This window comes from Malania oleifera, chromosome 7, assembly GCF_029873635.1.
Source record: "Malania oleifera isolate guangnan ecotype guangnan chromosome 7, ASM2987363v1, whole genome shotgun sequence".
Lineage (NCBI taxonomy): Eukaryota > Viridiplantae > Streptophyta > Magnoliopsida > Santalales > Ximeniaceae > Malania > Malania oleifera.
In genome coordinates this window covers 85,582,777-85,604,353 of record NC_080423.1, presented here as the reverse complement: position 1 = coordinate 85,604,353, position 21,577 = coordinate 85,582,777, and the positions used below count along the sequence as shown (strand labels likewise).

The 21,577-nt window shown below is 35.9% G+C and overlaps 1 protein-coding gene and 2 non-coding genes across 3 annotated transcripts; 2 read left to right on the top strand and 1 right to left on the bottom strand.

Annotated features, from left to right (window-relative positions):
- The first annotated feature begins 547 nt into the window (after positions 1–547).
- LOC131159855 (uncharacterized) lies at positions 548–16,492 on the top strand. Its single transcript, XM_058115044.1, has 3 exons — positions 548–962; positions 15,786–15,885; positions 16,081–16,492. Exons 1-3 carry the CDS (start codon positions 695–697, stop codon positions 16,151–16,153), a joined length of 441 nt encoding a protein of 146 aa, XP_057971027.1. The 5' UTR covers positions 548–694; the 3' UTR covers positions 16,154–16,492.
- LOC131161160 (small nucleolar RNA snoR109) lies at positions 6,690–6,787 on the bottom strand. The gene has a single exon (XR_009138317.1). It is a non-coding gene; the product is annotated as a small nucleolar RNA snoR109 (small nucleolar RNA).
- Positions 7,691–7,788, top strand: LOC131161162 (small nucleolar RNA snoR109). Its single transcript, XR_009138319.1, has one exon. It is a non-coding gene; the product is annotated as a small nucleolar RNA snoR109 (small nucleolar RNA).
- Positions 16,493–21,577: the final 5,085 nt, after the last annotated feature.

The following is a 21,577-nucleotide window of genomic DNA, read 5'->3' as shown; positions in this document are numbered from 1 at the left end:
TCTTATGTGTACAAGATAGGTTACTCTCTTGTAAATAGTAGTATAAGTTTTATTTATGGAGTATGTTTATGCTTTTGTCTAAAACAAAAGTATGATCTCCCTCGTTAATTTAATGTTTTTCAATGTTAGAGATAGAATAGACATATAAAGCTCTTAAAAAGAGAATAAATGTCAAGCAATCATTGTAAACGTTACTAGCATTTGCAAATGTGTTTAGTCCACTTACATAAGTCGTTTTTTTCGCTATACACACGATAAATTATATTACTTTTATCTTACTGCATGATTCTCATTGCTCATATGCTTATTGCTTTTGCTTATTTGGTATTAAATAATTGTGAATATTGTATTATGAATCTATGATAAATCATGATATAACATGTTAAATAATAATGTTTCAATTTTAATACTATATCAACTTTCACAAGAGAAGACTAATCCCCACCCTCCTTGAAAATTAGAGAGGCATCCTATGGAACGCGCCGGGGCCGCAGCCAGTTCTGCCCGAAGTAAGCCCAATAAAAACAGTCGCTCATAAGTCATAACAAGGTCCATGGGCCTATTTTGATAGCCCATATTATTGTCCAGTTTAGCAGTTAAATGCGAGTGGGTCCATCCCTCCCGCCAAGCTTCCCCCTTCCTTCTCGCCTTACTAGGGTTTTGGTCCGGTCTCCATCTCTAGTAGACTGAAACAATGTCCTCTAAAACCCTAATTCGAACCGGTGCTACTCTGATGAACCGGCTAGTACTCAATCCTATCACTCACTGTAACACGAATCTGAGCGAACAATTTGTGTGTCGGAGCCTTGAAATCGCTCCGAAGCTCTTCCCGTCTCTATCGAAGTTTCAGACGCCTCTCCATTTCCAACAACACGACGGTGAAAGCCAAACCAAACGGGTCGCTTCTGAGGGGTTCTATTATCCTTGCGGACTTCCTAACCTTAGATTCTTCTTACCAGATCGTACTCTCTCTCTCTCTCTCTCTCTCTCTCTCTCTCTCTCTCTCTCTCTCTCTCTAAATTTGCGTGTGTGTGACGGGATAATGATATATGGTTTATTCAGAATTGCTCACTAGTATATTGGGCTGTGATTTAGGTTATCTGTTTGCGTCCTATGTTGTGCAAATGACCTGATTTATTTTCTGTTAAATTTGAAGTGAAAACTTATCTTACAGCAGAGGCTGTCAAGGAAAATGGTAGATTTTAGTACATTGTATTCATCTTTAGGTATTCCTGGAGTGATAATATATCAACTTTTGTACCGTTGTTTTTGAGAGATGGTTTCCATTTCCCTGATGGCTCCATTAATCCTGTGCAGATGTTCAAATTTGCAGTTATTGTTTGAGCGTGGCCTATTGTTGAAAGGGGGGTTGAATTCAATGAAGTCATTGTATGTTGCATAAGATTTGAAGCGAGTCACTTTTTTATATGATATTTAGATGTGTTTATTTGTTCTCATTAGAAATTTTATTTTAAAAGATGAGGGAATTTTAGCATTTCATGGATGACTTCTCCATTTTGTTTTATTTGGCGACTATGCTGATGTCTTTAAAGGCCTCTCTCTCCCTCCCCTCTCGGCTTGCCCCCTCAGTGTGTGCATGTGTGTGTGTAGTACACTATCTATTTTCATTTTCTTTGTGTGGTTTTGAGTCATTGTATATTGTTGGACTGTCATCTGTTTAGGCATCTTTATAGGCCATTTATGTGTCTTTTTTTGTGATATATGTATGGAGACACCCCAATTTTTTGGGAATGGAGAACAACTCAATTTTTGGAACAGAGGACAACTCAATTTTTGGAATGGAGGACTAATGCCCTAGTTTCAAAGTTGATAACTCAATTTGGACTTGAAGGCCGGTGGCCCAGTTTCAGAGTAAACATCACAATTTGGACCTAGGTTGGTGCCCCAATTTCAGAGTAGACAACGCAAAGTGGACTTGGGTTAGTGCCCCAGTTTCAGAGTAGATGACTTAATTTGGACCTGGGTCAGTGCCCTAGTATTTGGACTTAACGAAACAAGGATTGCTTGCACAAAGGATATGCAAAGCCTAAATAAGACAAGTGTGACTGAATGATGCTATGTTATATATGTGTGTTTGACGCATGGATGTAATTAGCGCACATATACACACAAAAAGGCATGAACATGTATGCAACCTATGTTACTTTTGCCAAGATTCATGAAAAAGATCATTATCATTTCATTAGAAAAAATTTACTCTTATTAAACCAACTCCCTCATACAATGTTTCAATTACAAATGTCCCTATCATTTTATTTCCCTAAAGTACATTGTGGACAATCTAAGTTGATTTTGGGTCAAGATCCCTAGGTTTGTTCTTGACTACGCGACTCTTGCCCTCTTGAGCTGCTGTCGGTCTTTGATGTGCCGCCTTGGGTGCCTGATGTTATAGAGCTCGAAACTTGGATTCCCAATATCGGGCCTTCTTTACATATGACGCGACTTTTTGATACTTATCCAGCACTCGATTACATTCGTCCCTCGATTCTTCCCATTGATTCTCGAAATCTTGTATATAATGGGTTTTCCTTTTGATTTTTGCTTTGGATTCTTCGAGTTCTACTTGAAACGCGCGCGTTTTCCTTCTCAAAGCCACTATTTCTTTCTTTGATTGCATATACCGAGCCTTCTTTCATTTGATTTTCCTGTGATAAAGGCAATTATTTTTTCCTCCCTTTGCTTTACCTGTTGGCTTTTCATTACAGCCTCCATGGCTCTTTCTTCTGCTAGGTGTAGTTTTCTTCTTGTAATTTTGCCTGTTGATCTTCCATTGGTGATTTAGTCTGACATGTGGGAGCTTATGGAATTCCTTTGATATGGGAATTTACTCTGTTGGCCAACCATATTTCATAGTTTCTTTGAATCCTTATGTCTTGATCGCCCGAGTCTATCGTGTATACATGTCGCCATGCTATCGTAAATTCTTTGATTTGCCTTTGGTTATCATCTAATTCATATGTGAATTGAGAGTCTGCCAAACCGTGTGTCATGGGTACAAATTGACATGCCCCTATTTGCCTTCTGAACATGAGGGGTGCATAAACTGTTCCCCCCCCCCCTAAGGGCCTAGTAGCAGTACCCATGGGAAATTTCCACACCTGTATATGATGTTGGAACAACTCATCCATTGTGCTTGCCATACGAGTCCCCTATTGACCAAGTTACGCAGCCTTACCTTCCATTCGAACTTATTGGCTTGCTCTTCCCATTGGATTGTTTCGAACTCAGCTAAAGGGATTCGGAGTGTCGAGAAGGTAGTATGAAAGTACCCATGGGCACATGGTAAGTGACTCGTCATCCATACATAAAGCAACGGTACACAACACCTCAATCTTGCTCGCTTCTTGGTCTGACAGTCATTGAGAGATCAAAATGTTTCAGCCAGATTTCCATGGATTGGGTTAACTCCTCTTTGTACCTATGCTACAAAAGAAACAGTGGCTTGATCAATGGTTCCTAACTCCTTCGGGAATATGACCAGGCCATAAATAGCGAGGGCTAGCATATGTAGGTGAGCCTCTTCTCTTTGTTCTTTTTCCATTAGTTCCTTCAAACATTTCCAGTTGATTTTCCTATCTCCCGTTGTGGTTTTCTGAATTTTGACCCTAGTAACCTCATATAGTTCCTTCACAAAGGATGCTCTAACATGCGCATATTTCTTGTAGGGTGTTTGCAGCTTGGCTAGATGCAGTAGCGAGGTATATTCTATGATGGTTGGAGCCATGTCCTCTCCATCCATGGTAAAACAATAATATGGAGGATTCCAGAATTCTACCAGTACTTCAATCACATGGAGATTCACTGACACATGTAGTAGAAAACCAATATGCCCGTACAATTGGGAGAATTTCAGTCGGCGTATGGTTGACCATCCCTTTTTAGATGATTTTCAAATTCCTCCAAGGAATTTGACCGAGTGTTTATGTTGACCCGGGCTGGTAACTCAACCACAGATTCCCTGCTCAAACTATCACCCCATTGACTCTGTTGACTCTCGGAGTATGATTGCACCGCAAATTCCTTTTCCTGGTAGACTACCGTGTTTTCCATGAATGAATTAGATCTTTTCCGAAATCTTGGTAAAGTAATATGTATGCCTACATAGATGCAATATGTCAGTCATACCATCATACATTTTAAAGCAATATATGCAAAGATAAAGTCACACGGAGAAGGATGAGACTTCTATCCCAACCCATGGTAGGTCCATCTATTTGACAAGGTTCTTCAAGGCTCTAACCTAAGGAATGAGATCCTATGGTCAAGTACGTGTGGTTAAGCTCTAATTCCTATTAACAATAGGTTCCCAGCATGAGCCCTATCCTCACCCAAAGGGTTTCGACAAAGTTCAAACTGAGCGGAGTGATTTGCGGGTCCCCAGACTCCCCATAAGTCTTGCCACGTGGGGACAAACGGTATTGCACTCCTTTCTAATCGTAATAGTTGAAGTCCGGGTATAAGGCACATGAAAGTGTGTTAATTCATAAATTTGGCCTATTCCCACTACCCCCACATACAATATCCACGCATAATCACAAAGATGCAAGCCATCATGCTTCAAATAAATACAAGGAAGCGTCTAACAAGTTAAGTGTACAATATTGAAATGCAAGCCATTATGCAAATGTTATACCGTATTTTACCAAGAAACAATCAACTAGGTATTCACAAGTATACAATATTGACAACATGAGGAGGAGTAATTAAAGACCTATTAAATTTGAATTTGGGGTAATTTTTAATTAATTATTGGCTTGACTCTTTAATATCCCCAGCGGAGTCGCCAAGCTGTCGCAACGTCCCAGAGCGAGGGTTTCTCGGGGAGGGCGAATGAAAAATGATGAATTTGAATTTTTGAGAAAAAATGGAGTTGGAGTCGTCACTAACCTTTTGGAGTGTGGTTAGAACACATGATTACTACCTAATTAAGGGTAGAATTAGTCTGCGTATACTAGGATTAAGATCGGGAGTTTGGCTATGTGAGGGGAAGGTACTAGCACCCCCTACACACCCGTTCTACGAACGGTACCTAATTAATTAAAAATTAGCCCAAATTAAATTTCAATGACCTTTTATTTTACTCCTTTTAACTAGACACAGTAACTAAGTATACACAACTAAGTAAGCAAACAAATATGCACATTATTATAGAGCATATCTAAAATAGGGTATCCCTCAGAGCTAAGACATGTGAGGCTTAAAAAACCCATTGTCCTTTTTTGAAATTATAGGGATACACCCATACAAAAATAAATAATACTATAATATAAAAAAAATACTGTAATATATAATATAAAATATAAGCATACGAAATAAACAAAAATAAAAAATATGTAATAATAATAATAATAATAATGATGATGATGATGATGATGATGATGATGATAAGACTATAATAATGCCTCATAATAATAATAATAACATATAAATACCATATGGAAATAATCAAACCCAAAAAAAGTGATATATAATATACAAACGTGGAAACAAAACGAATGAAATTATGGAAACAATTCAAATCATAAATCTAATATGCAAATATACACAAGGAGAATATGAAAACAATTAATGATATGATGGAAGTAAATCAAACTTTAGAATTAATATGTAAAATATACAACAATAATTATTAATCTTACCATTAATATACAATAAAAAAAATGGAAACTAATTAAACCCTACTATTGACATGCAATGTAATAAGGAAATAAATTAAACCCTAAAAATATGGGATAATAGGGAAACTAGTTGAACCCTAAAAATCGACATGCATTAATATGGACACAAATAAAATCCTAAAAATCAACATGTAATAATATGGAAATCCTAAAAATCAACATGCAATAATATGGAAACACTAAAAATTAGTATGCAATAATATGGAGATAACTTGAACCCTAGAAATCAATATGCAATAATATGGAAACACTAAAAATTAACACGTAATAATATGGAAACCCTAAAAATCCACATGCAATAACATGGAAACACTAAAAATTAATATGCAATAATATCGAGATATATTGAACCCTAGAAATCAATATGCAATAATATGACAAATGATAATAGGAAAATAATCTAACCCTAAAACAATACTTAAATAATCAACCACCTAAAAACATGAAAATCCTAAGTATACATAAACATAAAACGTGAAATAATTACAATCTTAAAAAATAAGCAACAATAACTAAATTTCTAAACAAACTCAAACAATAATAATATAAAACAACCTAAACCTATAAATTGAAAACTTAAACAATATTAACATGATAAATCTAGACCCTAAATTAATATACAAAACTACAAATATGATAACATGACAATAACAATCATACAACAATAATATTAATCACATTAATAATAACAATAATATAATGACAATAATAACATAAAAACTCTATATAATAATACTAATACACAATATAAGCATAAATACAAAAAAATAGGATTTTTAAACACTAAAAAAAAATAATGCGTGTGTGTGTGCCGTGAGAGTGCTCGCGGCTGTGCTTGTTGCTGGAGTTGCAGGGAAGAAGGCCACTGTTAATATAGCTTATGATCATGTCAAGCGCCGACGGCGGAATGTCTAATCGGCATTGAAACATCCTTAAGCACAAATATAAGTAAAGAAAGAAAAATGATAGATTGGAGAGAATGGTAAATAAAAGTGTGAGAAGATCAAGAGGCAGATTCGTCGATGGAGATTGCAAAATCTTACGACAATCGGCCAGTTAACTTCTCAACATTTATTTAGCTACAACCGCACCCTTCTCTTGGTACATGTAGCGGTGAGAAGTGCTGGTGTGTGTGTGTGTGTGTGTTCAAGTGTGTGTTTGAGTGTGCATTCAAATGTGTGTTCAAGTGTGTGTTCGAACTGTGTGTGCAGCCATGTCAGTGGCTGATCGTGACAGAGGGTGGCCAGAGATGGGCTGTGGCTGTGCGGCTGTGGTTGGGATTGGAGAAGGGGATGAGGTCTGGCCGTGGAGGTAGTTGGTGGGGTGGTCGGAGCTATGGTGGTGCGTGGGTGTTGGATCTCCTGCGGCCGTAACTCTAGTGGCTGTGAGGTGAGGGAAAAGGTTGGGTTGTGTTCTGGTGAGGGAGAGGAAGAAGCTGGCCATGGGGGTTTGTGTGTGTTGGCCGTGAACTGGTGAGGGTGAGAGAAGAGAGTGGTGAGAGTGTGTGTTGGTGTTAGCTCTCCTGCGGCCGCGAGGTGAGGGTTGGAGTGGGAGAGCCTTGAGGGGAGGCTAGGTGTGTGAGAGTGAAGCCCCCGGCTGGCCATGAGTTGTGAATGGAGAGGGAGAGGGGAAGAGAGGAAGTGTGAGAACAGAGTTGTGCGTGGAGGTGCCCCCCAACCGCTGGAGTCACGGCCGCAGGAGATCCAACACCCATGCACCACCACAGCTTTGGCCACCTCACCAGCCACCTCCACAATTAGACCTCACCCCCTTCTCCAATCCCAGCCACAGCCACACAGCCATAGCCCATCTCCGACCACCCTCTGTCATGGCCAGCCACTCACATAGCTGCACACATAGTTCGAACACACTTGAATACACACTTAAACACACAAACACACACCTAAACACACACACACGCACCAGCACTTCTCACGGCTACATGTACCAAGAGAAGGGCGATCGATGCCTTGGATCTTGACTTGCCAAAGCGGTTGTAGCTAAATAAATGTCGCGAAGTTAACTGGCCGATTGTCATGAGATCTTGCGATCTCCGTCGACGAATCCGCCTTTTGATTTGTTCACACTTTTATTTTCCATTCTTTCCAATCTATCATTTTTCTTTCTTTGCTTATATTTGTGCTTAAGGATGTTTTGGTGCCAATTAGACGTTCCGCCATCGGCGCTTGACATGATCATAAGCTATATTAACAGTGGCCATCTTCCCTGCAACTCTAGTAGCAGGCACAGCCGCGAGCACTCTCACGGCACACACACACATGCATTATTTTTTTTTTTTAGTGTTTAAAAATACTATTTTTTTGTATTTATGCTTATATTGTGTATTAGTATTATTATATAGAGTTTTTATGTTATTATTATCATTATATTATTGTTATTATTAATGTGATTAATATTATTGTTGTATTATTGTTATTTTCATGTTATCATATTTGTAGTTTTGTATACTTATTTAAGGTTTAGATTTATCATATTAATATTGTTTAAGTTTTCTTTTTAGAGGTTTAGGTTGTTTTATGTTATTATTGTTTGAGTTCATTTAGAAATTTGGTTATTGTTGCTTATTATTTAAGATTGTAATTATTTCATGTTTTATGTTTATGTATACTTAGAGTTTTCATGTTTTTAGGTGGTTGATTATTTAAGTATTGTTTTAGGGTTAGATTATTTTCCTATTATCATTTGTCATATTATTGCATATTGATTTCTAGGGTTCAATTTATCTCCATATTATTGCATATTAATTTTTAGTGTTTCCATATTATTGCATGTGGATTTTTAGGGTTTCCATATTATTACATGTTAATTTTCAGTGTTTCTATATTATTGCATGTTGATTTTTAGGGTTTCCATATTATTACATGTTGATTTTTAGGGTTCCATTTGTGTCCATATTATTGCATGTTGATTTTTAGGGTTCAACTAGTTTTCCTATTATTCCATATTTTTAGGGTTTGATTTATTTCCTTATTACATTGCATGTCAATAGTAGGGTTTAATTGGTTTTCATATTTGTTATTATATATTAATGGTAAGGTTAATAATTATTGTTGTATATTTTACATATTAATTCTAAAGTTTGATTTGCTTCCATCATGTCATTAATTGTTTCCATATTGTCCTTGTGTATATTTGCATATTGGATTTATGATTTGAATTGTTTCCATAATTTCATTCATTTTGTTTCCATGTTTGTATATTTTATATCATTTTTTTTTGGGTTTGATTATTTCCATAAGATATTTATTATTATTATTATTATTATGAGGCATTATTATAGTCTTAATATTATTATTATAATTACTACTACTTCTATTACTACATATTTTTTATTTTTATTTATTTCGTATGTTTATATTTTATATTATGTATTAAGATATTTATTTTTGTATTATAGTATTATTTATTTTTGTATGGGTGTAACCCTATGATTTTAAAAAAGGGCAATGGGTTTTTTAAGCCTTACATGTCTTAGCTTTGAGGGATACCCTATTTTAGATATACTCTATAATAATGTGCATATTTGTTTGCTTAGTTGTGTATACTTAGTTACTGTGTCTAGTTAAAAGGAGTAAAATAAAAGGCCATTGAAATTTAATTTGGGCTAATTTTTAATTAATTAGGTACTATTCGTAGAACGGGTGTGTAGGGGGTGCTAGTACCTTCCCCCCACATAACCAAACTCCCGATCCCGATCCTGGTACACGTAGACCGATTTTACCCATAATTGGATAGTAATCATGTGTTCTAACCACACTCCAAAAGCTTAGTAGCGACTCAAACTCCAATTTTTCCTGAAAATTCAAACTCATCATTTCTTATTCACCTCCTTGGGGCACCCTCGCTCCTGGGACATCGCGACATGTACATACTATAGGCTCTATCAGCTTTTCATTTTTGTTTTAGTGCATTGAACACATCTTTGCTAATTTTAAAAAATAAAGATCCATTGAACACATTTGGTTTGTATTTACAGAAAAGAGATTGTTTTCTTTTGGCAACTTTCCTTTCAAATATGGTGAAGCTCTTGCTTAATATTCATTTCGTCTTTATATTATACATTATTTCCCATCTTTGAACCACCTGGTCTTCTTTTTAAAAAAATGTTATTGTACCATTTTTGACTTTTCTTTAACAGCACTCTTCTGGTAGTTGCAGTTGCATAGAGAAATGTATGCATGAATTTAATCAAGAGGAGGTGGTGCTGGTAGTGCTTACTTTTGTTGAAGCTGATAATCGGAGTTTCCCTAATTATGTGTTGGATGGTTAGGAGTGTTTGATTGAGATGGTTGTTCAGAGTGTGTGTAAATTGTCTTCTCCTGCTCTCTCTCTCTCACTCTCACTCTTACACACACACTCTCTCTCTGTTCTTTAACCATCTGTTCTGTCCCTATTCCTGTTATACTGTCTCTTCTGGCTGCAGCATCTTCCCTTCATTCTCCCTTCTTAAGTCTCCTTCATGCAAGGTCTCCTCTCCTCTCTCTCTCTCTCTCTCTCTCTGTACTTTAACTATCTGTTCTGTCTCCAATTCTGTTATACTGTCTCTTCTGGCTGTGGCATCTTTCCTTCCTTCTCCCTTCTTAATTCTTCTTCTTCTTCTTCTCTTCATTCTCAGTTTCTTCTCCCATTCTTTCTCTTTTAGGACAAAATACACGTACCTCCCCTGAGGTTTTAAAAATCCTACTATCCTTCGGATTTGGTAAAAAGATGTGGACCTCCCTTAGGTTTCAAAATCCCACAAATATTTCTTGACATTTGATTTTTAGGACACTTACCTCTCCTTGGGCTTGTCTTTTTGCTAAATATAAGGGGAGGTTTGTGTCTCTTTGGCAAATCTCAAGGGAGGTTTGAGAAATTTTTGAAACCTTGGGGAGGTCCATATCTTTTTCCCAAATTTCAGGGAAGGTTCCTAAGATTTTTGAAAACCTCAGGGGAGGTCCCTGTATTTTTTCCAAACCTTAGGGCAGGTCAATGTCTTTTGCCCAATCTTTTATTAGGGATTGTGATTTAAAAGATATTCCTTATGCTAATGTGCAGCTCACTTGGTTTGCTGCTGGCAATAAGCCAGTAGCTACTAGGAGTAGATTGGGCGGAGAGGACACCTTTCTTAATCTTTACTAAAAAGTGCTTCCTAGAGCGATTTGAAAATCCGTGTAGTCTCTTATTTTGAAAATATGTGGTTGAAACATCATGTCTTTGGGAGGTTGGCTAGGGAATGGTGGGAGAGAGTGGACTGTGGAGGGGCAGGATGGTTTTTTGCTTTATGAGATGATTGAAAATTTTGAAAGATAAACTTAGAACTTGGAGTTTGGAGGTTTTTGACAAAGTATTTTCTAGAAAAAATACACGAACTTGGTGATATATAGATTGGGCTGTTGAGGATAGGCATCTCTCAGAAGACTTAGTGGGTAGAAGGGTTCAGTTGTCTAATGTTTTGAGCAGGTTCTTTTGAGGGAAGAGGTTAATTGGAGGCAAAAGTGTAGATTGAATTGGGTTAAGGAGGGATATTGTAATATGAGATTCTTTCATCAGTCAGAGAATGGGAGGAGGAGGTGGAATTTTATAAAAGAGCTGGAGGATGATATGGGTGTGATTTCTAGGGGCCCTGTTTGATTTGCAAGTATGATTACTGATCTTAGAGAAATTATTCTGAGGAAGGAGGTAGGCCTATGATTGAGGTGTTGGATTTGTGCCCTATTTCCATAGAGAAAGCAGTGTGGATCGAGAGGCTTTTTGAGGATTGCTGTGTTCGATTTGAATATATAGAGGATTTAATGAACTAACTATTATTTGCTTATCTGGTTAAATGTCCTTCTAAGCTCAATTCTCTGTAGCCAAGGAGAGATAACCCGATCTCTCATTTTTGACACTGTTCTCAGTTTGAAAGCTAATGTGAAAATCCGTGGAAAGTTGATAATAAGAGGATGATCACCTACCCAAGTGTCTTTCCTTAAGTTCGCTCCCATCTCTAATTGAGAACCCAAAACCGGTTCGTCTCAGGTTGTGGAATCTGTCCTGTGAGTTGTCTATGTTAATGATGTGCCTGCAAAGGGAGGATTCTTGCATGAGATTCCACTAGGAAGGTCTTCTTTCATTACCGCTACCATTCACAGTGAAAGCCTGCAATTTGTTTTCCTAAACTCCTGCTAATTCCCACTCATCTCTCATATTTGGGCCTTTTGATGGGATTCGAGTTGCAGCTGAAGCTTCTTCCTATTTCTATCCTCATACCTTGGGTAATCTCTTTGCATTCCAGTATCTTAAATGGAGACAGGTACTAGATTGGAAGTTTTCCTAGAGCATGTTTGATGAAAGGAACTCTACAACCTACTGACAGGAAACCATTTTTTCCTGAGAATCTAACTTTTGTGGTTTTGCCTGAACCTTTCAATGACATAGCTCTAGGATCCACTCCCAGTGCATGGTCAAGTTATCTAATAGGAAGTGATGTAGCACTGCAACTGATCTTAGAAGCCTAATCCTTCACCACCTCAAACTGTATTTTCACACCTTCTTGACAGCTTTTGTATAATTGACTCTGAGCTGTGAGAGCTATTTAAAACATGTAAGCGCTCTTTTGGCATTCAGCATCTCACATAGATCTGGATAATATAATAATATTTTTTTGGAGAGGGAGATACGTACATTATCATTGCCAAACTTAACTCCTTGAAATATCCCTTCTCTTGAAGCTTCTTGAAATAAGATTTAAAGGTCTTCTGCTGTAATGTTTAGAAGGATGAATGATAATGGGTCGCCTTGCATTAAACGTCTCCGTATAGTGTATTTCTATGTTGTTGAGTCATTACTGATGATGGATGTGGCTGCATTTCAGACACACTCTATGATCCAGTAACACCACTTACTCTCAATGCCCATTAAAACCTTAACTCAATCCACTGAATCATATGCCTTCTCAAAATCCATCTCAAAACTAATTCATCCCTCTTTCTCTCTCTAAATTAGAAAAACAATTGGACAACTTTGTTGTTGATTAAGAATTCCATCAGTGATTTGTCTCCCTCCCCCCACCCACCCCCCCCCAAAAAAAAGAAGAAGAAAAAAAGAAACCACCACACAAAGGTTGATTGGTAACTAATATGCTGAGATATTGATAAAACCTTGCACAACTTAAGTCAATTAGCTAGGAATATTGAAAACTCCGAGTCCTTTTGAAGGGAAGTCTGCCAATCAAACTATGAGGTAATGCAATTGTAGAGTAAATTTTCTTGAAGTGTGTGACTGCTTCTTTGAGTCCCTTGGATATCTTTCTTCCATTATGCTCTAATTGTCCTATAAAATCCCTTTTATGTCAAAGATTGGCGATGAAGTAAAAATAAGTAGTCTTTTTCTCTTGCATGCACCCACAACGCCCTTACTTTCTGCTTCAATGAACTTTCTTCAGTATTGTATGCCCTGTATAGACCCCCTTGAAATTTTCTTTGTTTTCAGATCATTATTAGATTGGTAATTAGATATAGCGGTCTATACAATCTTACTCAATTTCCTGTTTCTTTTCTTTCACTCTCCCAAACACTTTATTCCACTGTTTCAAAAAACCTTTAAGGTTCTTCAGCTTCTGGAGAGAAAGACTTGTGAGGAATGGTTCTTCCATATAAGATTTGGAACTCATCAATTGCAGGATGCCATGTTAGCATTTGGACACATACAAGTGGGGGATACGATTTGGTGCAGGTCTCAGTGATCTGGGTCCTGTAACACATTAGTGGGTGCAAGCATTAATATAACAACTTGTGATTGATGGGTTCCAAATCCTACATGGAGAAACCGTTCCTTGTACATATATTTTTTTGCTTCTAGAGTAGTTGGAAGCTCTGGTGACCATCACAATACCTAAACTTCTCAGTTTCCTCTTTGATATAGTGGTGTGATTAATAACCAATGAAAGCCTGAAGGTAAATTTGGGAGCATGGATTTGGGACTTTGATTTGGATTTGTGTGGATTTGGAAGAAACTCAATACAGTTTTTTTACTAAATTTAATTTAAATCCATACAAATCAAAATCCAAATCCATGGTTCAAATTCCACGCTCCCAAATGTAGGGAAGGGTTTTGGTCCCTACTTGTTATCTTCAATTCCAGCAAGTATAGAGTTAAGGGCTGGTAGGCCTCTAGGAAACCTCTATTGATTGGTGTCTGGCCACTGGCCATTTGTCTGGGAATTGCTTGGAAAATAAAAATCTATCCGAACAACCTATGGCAGGATCCTACTGATTATTGCATATTGAGTGATTTGATCCACACAAGTAAATTCTGGTTATTAAAGTAGTGGGAACATGTTGAAAGCCACAAAATCAGGTTTTTACTTTTTACCACAACAACTGAAAATTGAAAAATTTACACAGAAAATCAGCAAGATAGTCAAATGTGTAGTCTTCACTGCAACAAAAATGGAAGAACAACCATTAGTTTCTTAGATGAGGCACAACTCAATTTTTTGGTTCCTTACTATATTTATTAGCACTGGTCTTTTCTCCTTTCTACCTACTGCCCTTGTGATCAACAATAGTATCCTTATCATCATAAATCTGAATTACTTAAAACACTCTAATTTCTCACATAGTTTGGGATTCGCTCATTGCCTTCTGCCAATATCTCTGTGCCATCCTGGTTATGGTGTGTAATACATCTTCATCTCCTGAATAGAATATCCTCTATTTTTTACTTCAATTCTCTCTAGCTTCCGCCTTTGCTCCAATGATTCCGTTTCTGTTCCATCGGATCTGCAGGACCAACACTACCTTCTCAAGTGCTGGTACAGCTGCTCTGTTTCAGGAATATCTCCTCAAATGCTCTAATTTTTTTATTTTTCTTGGACAATTTAATTGGCATGGGTTCTTGATTCCCTCCATTTTAATCTTTTGCCCGTCCTCATTTTGACTGTTATTCCCTTTTTATCCGTTCCTTCATTGTCCTAAGAGACCTTGTCTTTAAGTCACAAATCAGTCTACAGGAGAAATTCCTCTGATTCCTCTTGTTCCTATGGAGCAACAACATTTTTACTTTTTTCCTGTGAAATTGGGATTTTCGGTGGCATCTGAAGGCTCCAGGCCTGATACAACCTTATCAGATCTATTAGTGTTGATAACAACTACTTTTTGGCCCAATCCACATCAGAATATCCGTTGGATCCTTTGTTTCTAATGCCTCATATTTCATTTGAATTTTCAACCATTACCTGCTGATCATTAAATGCATATCTGCATCTATCACTTTCCTGTTAGATCATTTGGGAGCCTGTTTTGAAATTCAAATTTCGGAGTTGCTAATGCAACTGGTGGACTGTCCTGTGCGTCTTGACTCTTGAACTGGCCCAATCTTGGTTCTGCTCAATTTCAGAACCTTTTCCTTACTATTTTAATTATGATCTCTGCTGCATGTATTGAAAGTCACCAGGATTTTGGAGCAGGAACTGGTTCTCTCATGGGGGTAAAGAGATAGGAGGACATTGCTTGCATGTCTAAAGGGAGCATGATTGTATAGAATTGCCATTCCTCTCTGACGAAGGACAGATAAGGATCAATACCGCTGTCCCAATAAATAGTTGTGTTGTTGAGATTTGAATTCTTGCTCTGGCCAACTGAGTTCTTGAATGTGGCATCATCCACTGTAATAAAAACCTTTAGGTTGAGTTTGGACCATGGATTCAGGATCAGATTTGGATTTATATGGATTTGGATTTTAAACAAAACTCAGTATAATTTTTGTATTACATTTTATCCAAATGGACAATCAAATCCAAGGTCCAAATTCCAACTCCCAAATCCCGTGGGCTGGGGGGGGGGGGTTTGTTTGGATTTTGGATAAAACTTAGTATAATTTTGTATTGCATTTTATCCAAATCAATAACCAAATCCAAGGTCCAAATTCCAACTCCCAAACCCCCCATGGGCTGGGGGGGTGGTGGGGGTTTACATTCCTGTTTTGCTCTCTCCTGCTTGTAAAAGTTGTGCATGCTTATGCCTGTTCCTTCTCTCATTCGTACTCTTTATTACTGCTTCATTGCCTATGATTTGATGAGCTGTTGTTTCTTCTCTTTTGCAGGGGATGATTCTTCATCAAGCGAGCCGATACTCTTATTTCCCAAACGAACATATCAACCTAGCACAATTAGGCGTAAGCGGAATCATGGATTCTTAGCTCGGTACCACTCTCTCTCTCTCTCTCTCTCTCTCTCTTTTTCCCTGAGACACGCATGCATGCATACCTGTTTTTGGCATTCGTGTGTGTTGCACCAAGTTTCTTAGCAGCATAATATCTAGAACCAGGTTTATTGCTTGCGAGTTTGTATTGATTCAAAATTCTTGTCTGAGTGATGCATTCCCAATCATATGAGCAGCAAGGCAACCAAGGGAGGCCAGAGAGTCATCGCTCGGAGAATAGCAAAGGGTCGGGCAAGAATCACTCCTTAGTATCTCTGCCTTTGGGTCAGGTTTTGATTAAGATCGGGCCTAAAAGCCTTCCGTGGTGCATGGCAAAGACTAACAAAATTGCAATGACTTTTTTGCTCTTTTGTTGTTGCTGTGCTTATTCCTTGAGAGGAAACGGAGTACTCATTTTGGAATGTGGATTTGTGTACTTTCTGCTCATGCCCGTGTACTCTCGAGAATCACTCTTGTTGAAAGCATTAATTTTCTGTTTATATTTCAAATTAATCTGTGTAGTGTTCTGGTTTTTGGGCTGATGTCTGGTCGCAAGAGCAGTTTAAATGAATATTAATATAAATCTCAAGATTCTAGTTTTAGTGACTATATTTACCCTTGGAATGGCTCTGCTTCCATTGGTGGTGTTCCAGTTCTCTGCTTGTTAGTATATGGGATGTAGATGCAATTGAGATGATTACCCTGAGTTTCTTGAGATGAATTTTATGTATGCAGTCATACGCATAATGCATCTGTGGTTTGGTAGGAACTCTCTCAGTTCTCTTCTCCAACGCAAGAAAAACATTTTAAATGTACTTGTTGCAAAATATTTGAGCAATTAATTATATTCTGAACTTTTATTCACCCTCTTATTTAAGTAATAAAATGGCAATCACTTTTACTATAATTATTTGTTTAACTTAAAGTAATTCTTGTACTTATTGTTGAATGTTTCCCAACAAGCCCGTAATGTCTCTATTGTACTTATTCTTCCTCACATTTTTGTTTTTGCTTCTAAGAAGTGATGTTATTTTTCGGGTCAAGGTCCATCTAGTGGGCTCTAATGCAATTCCATTAATGATTATTTAAATGCTTGAATAGAATTAGCCCTTGTGATCTTGGTTAGAGTTTAGGATCACCATTCATGTCGCGGGCATGGTGGTTCACGACCACCTAAAATTTTCTTTTATGTAGGATGATTCGGGTTCAAATTTTGGTAGGGAATGGGAATGATTATGAGGTAAGAGTTGGACCATCTCTTACCCTTGTTTAGTCAAGGTCGGCCTAATAAACCTCCAATTGACCGGGTAAAAAAAGCTTCGATTTGCAAATTATTATGATATATTGTAGAGTAAATGTACTATATCTATACTACACATAAAAGTACAAACAGCGTGAATTATTTCATGCACAAAAATATTCGATCACCATTCATGTTGTGGGCATGGTGATTTACGACCACCTAAAATTTTCTCTTATGTAGGATGATTCGGGTTCAAAATTTTGTAGGGAATGGGAATGGGAATGATTATGAGATAAGAGTTGGACCATCTCTTACCCTTGTTTAGTCAAGGTCGGCCTAATAAACCTCCAATTGGCCGGGTAAAAAAAGCTTCGATTTGCAAATTATTATGATATATTGTAGAGTAAATATACTATATCTATACTATATAAAAGTACAAACAGTGTGAATTATTTCATGCACAAAAATATTCTTATCTTTTGAAATTGAGACTAAAAATTCTTAAAAATAAATTTTTATGCTATATATAATCCTAACCTTTTAAAAGGACTAAATATTTCTAATCTATAGTGTGTATAGATGTAAAAATAGTATAAATCATTTTATAGACAAAAATATCTTTATCTTTTGAAAGAAAGACTAAAAATTCTTAAAAATTAATTTTTATACCTTATATATCCTAACATTTTCAAAGAAAGTCTAATGAATACTATATTTGTGTTTCAGCTCTCAAAATTCAAATTTGATCCAACTACATATTCCCAAACAAACGTTATATTTTTCTACACCAGAAATTCAGTCACTGTAGAATTGATGTAGTTGTGTTCATTATCACTTACAGGGCTAAAATAATAAAACTACAAAGTACATAGGTTTTAACACTATTTGATAGCAAACATTTCAATTTCAAGGCCAAGTTCAAGTTATATTTAGGAGTACCTTCACAAATTTAGAAGTTGATTAGTTATAAAAACTTCATGCTTATTTTTGTGAAACGAGGACTAGGATTAGTTATGGCAAGAGAAAATATATCGTCTACAATTCTAACATTAACAGCAAGGTTATATAGACCATGAAAATGAACCATATATCTTTGTAAAATTCTCAACGATTGAATAGCGACACAATTTGATGTCCATCGCTACAATTGAATGTACACAATAAATCGGATCATATAGATATATCTCTTTGAACTGATATTGATTTTGCCTTTCGTGTATGTACTATTTAGAGATTTTGTGCATTATAAGTAGTCTTTTAAGGTATATGTTAAATTTTTATATATGTACATTTTATTGGTCACCCTAGCTTTCAAGTAAAATGATTATTAGGACTATATATAAATGATCCACTGTCACAATAGATGTCTAGATGAACAAAAAGTATTATATGTGGCATTTTTTCAATTTGGGGGGCATATCTTGTGTATTTATACACATAATTTTAGACCTGTTCGAGAATTATTATTAAATATGTACAAGTAGAATTATAGTAAGAATATAATTGACTTGTCCCTATCAATAGCACTTAGCCTGTGTTTGATAGTAATTGTTGAATTATATCATTACGGTATGGGAATGCAATTTTTTATATTATGAAGATCAATTTTATGCTTTGTTCAATTTCAAGGAGACTAAGTGGCAAGTCCAATTGTTATGACGTGTACTTGGAGAATTATAGGGAATTGTTGTTGAATTTTTTCCAAAAATGGGAGATTGCATTTTTGAGTTGATGTCATTTGTCTTGAATAAATAGGACCCACCTATAAGAATGGAGTTTTGCGGTAGGAGTCTTAACACATGCATGTCATTTTTTAGCTATGACTCTATAGGTTTGTGTAGAATGGATAGGAGCTGGATTGATGAAGGAGTTTGGCTTAGTGAGATAGATATATAGGGTGGGAGTCAAGTCATTCATTGAATTTGAAAATTTTCAATAAATAGGAAGAACAAGATTCATTGCAATATTGAAAATCCTTGAGGATGCAGAATTCGTGAATGGGTTCACACGCAGTTATAAAGAAAAGGGCTAACATATTTGATTACTTTGATGAACTTATGCAAGCACGTAGTATGCCACCTAATAGATGTCACAGGTATACTTTTAGTGCATCAAAGCATATGCGACATTTAACTAGTTATCAAATGCTTTTATATATAAGAATAATGCCGAGGAGTAGCGTTGGTAAGAAAACTTTTATTTGTTGATATTCTTTTAATAGGGCTTGGCCTTTCTTTCAAAATTGTTTTGTTATAGATTCAACTTCAAGTAGACAGTACAAAAAAACTGGTTTTTAGTGACAAAATTATTAGTGACGATTTTAATTTCGTCCATAAAAGTGTCATGTTAGTGACAATTTTTAGAAACCGTCATTATTAGCGTAAGTATTAGTGACAGTTTAAAATCCGCTACTAATAAGGCAATTTTAGTGACGAAATTAAAACCGTCACTAATACTTTCGTCACCGAAACCCAATTTTCTCGCTCAAACCATGGCGAGAAACCACTTTTCGTGTGGAAACTATCTCGGGAAATTATTAGCGACGTTTCCTGGGATATTAGTGATGAATTAAAAGCGTTACTAAAAGACACTTATTAGTGACGGTTAATTAACCGTCACTAATAGTATCATATTAGTAACGGTTCTGTAAGTCATTACTAATAATGCATGTTGACTGTGAAAAAGCCGACAATATTAGTGACATTTACTAAAAACTGTCACTAATAACGCATTATTAGTGACGAATCTTCTAAACCATCACTAATAATCTTGTATTAGTAACAGTTTTATAAACCATTACTAATAATACTTTTATTGACTAGAAAAAGTTAACACTATTAGTGATGGTTTATTAAAACCGTTACTAATAGCCAATCATTAATGACGAATTTGTTTAACCGTCACTAGTAGCATTTCTTATTTAAAAAATATAAAAATAATTTATTTAATAATATTAGTGACAGTTTAGAAAAACCATTACTAATAGTCTGTTATTAGTGACGATTTGCATAAATCGTCACTAATAGGCTGGTATTGGTAACGGTTTATGGAACCGTCACTAATAATGCATTTGTTGACCAGTAAAAGTCAACTATATTAGTGATGGTTTATGAAAACCACTACTAATAGCGTATTATTAGCGACAAATTTATTAAACCGTCACTAATAGTGCTTATTATTTGAAAAATATAAAAATAATTTATTTAATTATATTAGTGACAGTTTATAAAAATAGTCACTACCGTCACTAATAGTCTTGTATTAATAACTGTTTATAAAGTCGTCACTAATAATTAAAACAAGTAGTTTAGCTTACAGATAATCCAAAACTAAAGGTTAGGCCTTCCCACGGAGACCGAGATGGCTAAGGAATCATCTCGTCGTGCCATGCCAGCCCCATTAGTGTTCTAGGTCCCTTAATGGCCAAGATGCACAACAAAAACAATGCTACCTAAAATCATGTACATTTTGAATGAGCAATTTAAGAGATAGGCGATACATGATTCAAATCAGGATTTGGTCCCCAAGGAAGTCCCACTTTCATCATCTGCAAAAGATTTTGCTAGTTTCTTTGAGACATACTTTGTAGTATTGTACAAAGGCTTCAGGGAAGCATTACTCATTTTTAGCTTCTTCAATGAATCAAGTCCTGTGAGATATTTTCTCACTTTTCCTAATAGAGGCAACCTCTTTCAAATCTCAAAGAAAGATCTATATGTCTGGCCATTAGAAGCAACCAATACTCTCGGTCTGCTTGTATCAAAGCTGGGATCGAGAGTTCAATTATGTGAGGAAAAGGTAATAGCACCTCCTACATACCTGTTCTATGAACGGTACCTAATTAACTATGAATTATCCTAATTTGAATCATATGGTCATCAATTAACCAATAAATATTAAAATTTCAAAATAAAATGTAAAAACAAGCGTGATTTAGGAATGTTTAATAAGACCTTTAAAGGAGGATATTTTATTGTATAAAACCTTTTTCAAAACTAATATAGGTGAGGTCTGAAATACCTTTTTACCCTTTGTTTTATCATCGGGAAGTACACACTCACAAATAAGATATTTATAGGTACTAAATACATGAAATGATTAAATAAATTCATCAAATTTAAGCAACAAGGAAATTTTCAAAAATTTTCAAGAATATTCTAGTATTTTTCAACAAGGGTCCTTAAAAACATTACAAAATTTTCTCCATTTTATTTATATTTGATATTTTATTTTTTTCCACATTTTTTTTATTTGACTTAAGAATGACTCAAATAATTTTTGTCTATTTTTTTTATTTTTAATAATTTTTTTCTTGATTTTTTTTTATTTTTACTATTTTTTTCCAATTTTTAAAAATTAAAATTCAGTTAAAAATTAAATTTTAAATTCAAAAATAAAACGGGCAGTTCAGGGTTGGCTCAACCAGTTTAACCAGTCAACCCAAGTTGACC

Excerpts from the sequence above, each read along its gene's own strand:
- LOC131159855 (XM_058115044.1), top strand. The coding sequence starts at position 695 with ATGTCCTCTAAAACCCTAATTCGAACCGGTGCTACTCTGATGAACCGG. Across the intron at positions 963-15,785 it reads TAGATTCTTCTTACCAGATC|GGGATGATTCTTCATCAAGC; the intron begins GTACTCTCTCTC and ends TCTCTTTTGCAG. Across the intron at positions 15,886-16,080 it reads AATCATGGATTCTTAGCTCG|CAAGGCAACCAAGGGAGGCC; the intron begins GTACCACTCTCT and ends TCATATGAGCAG.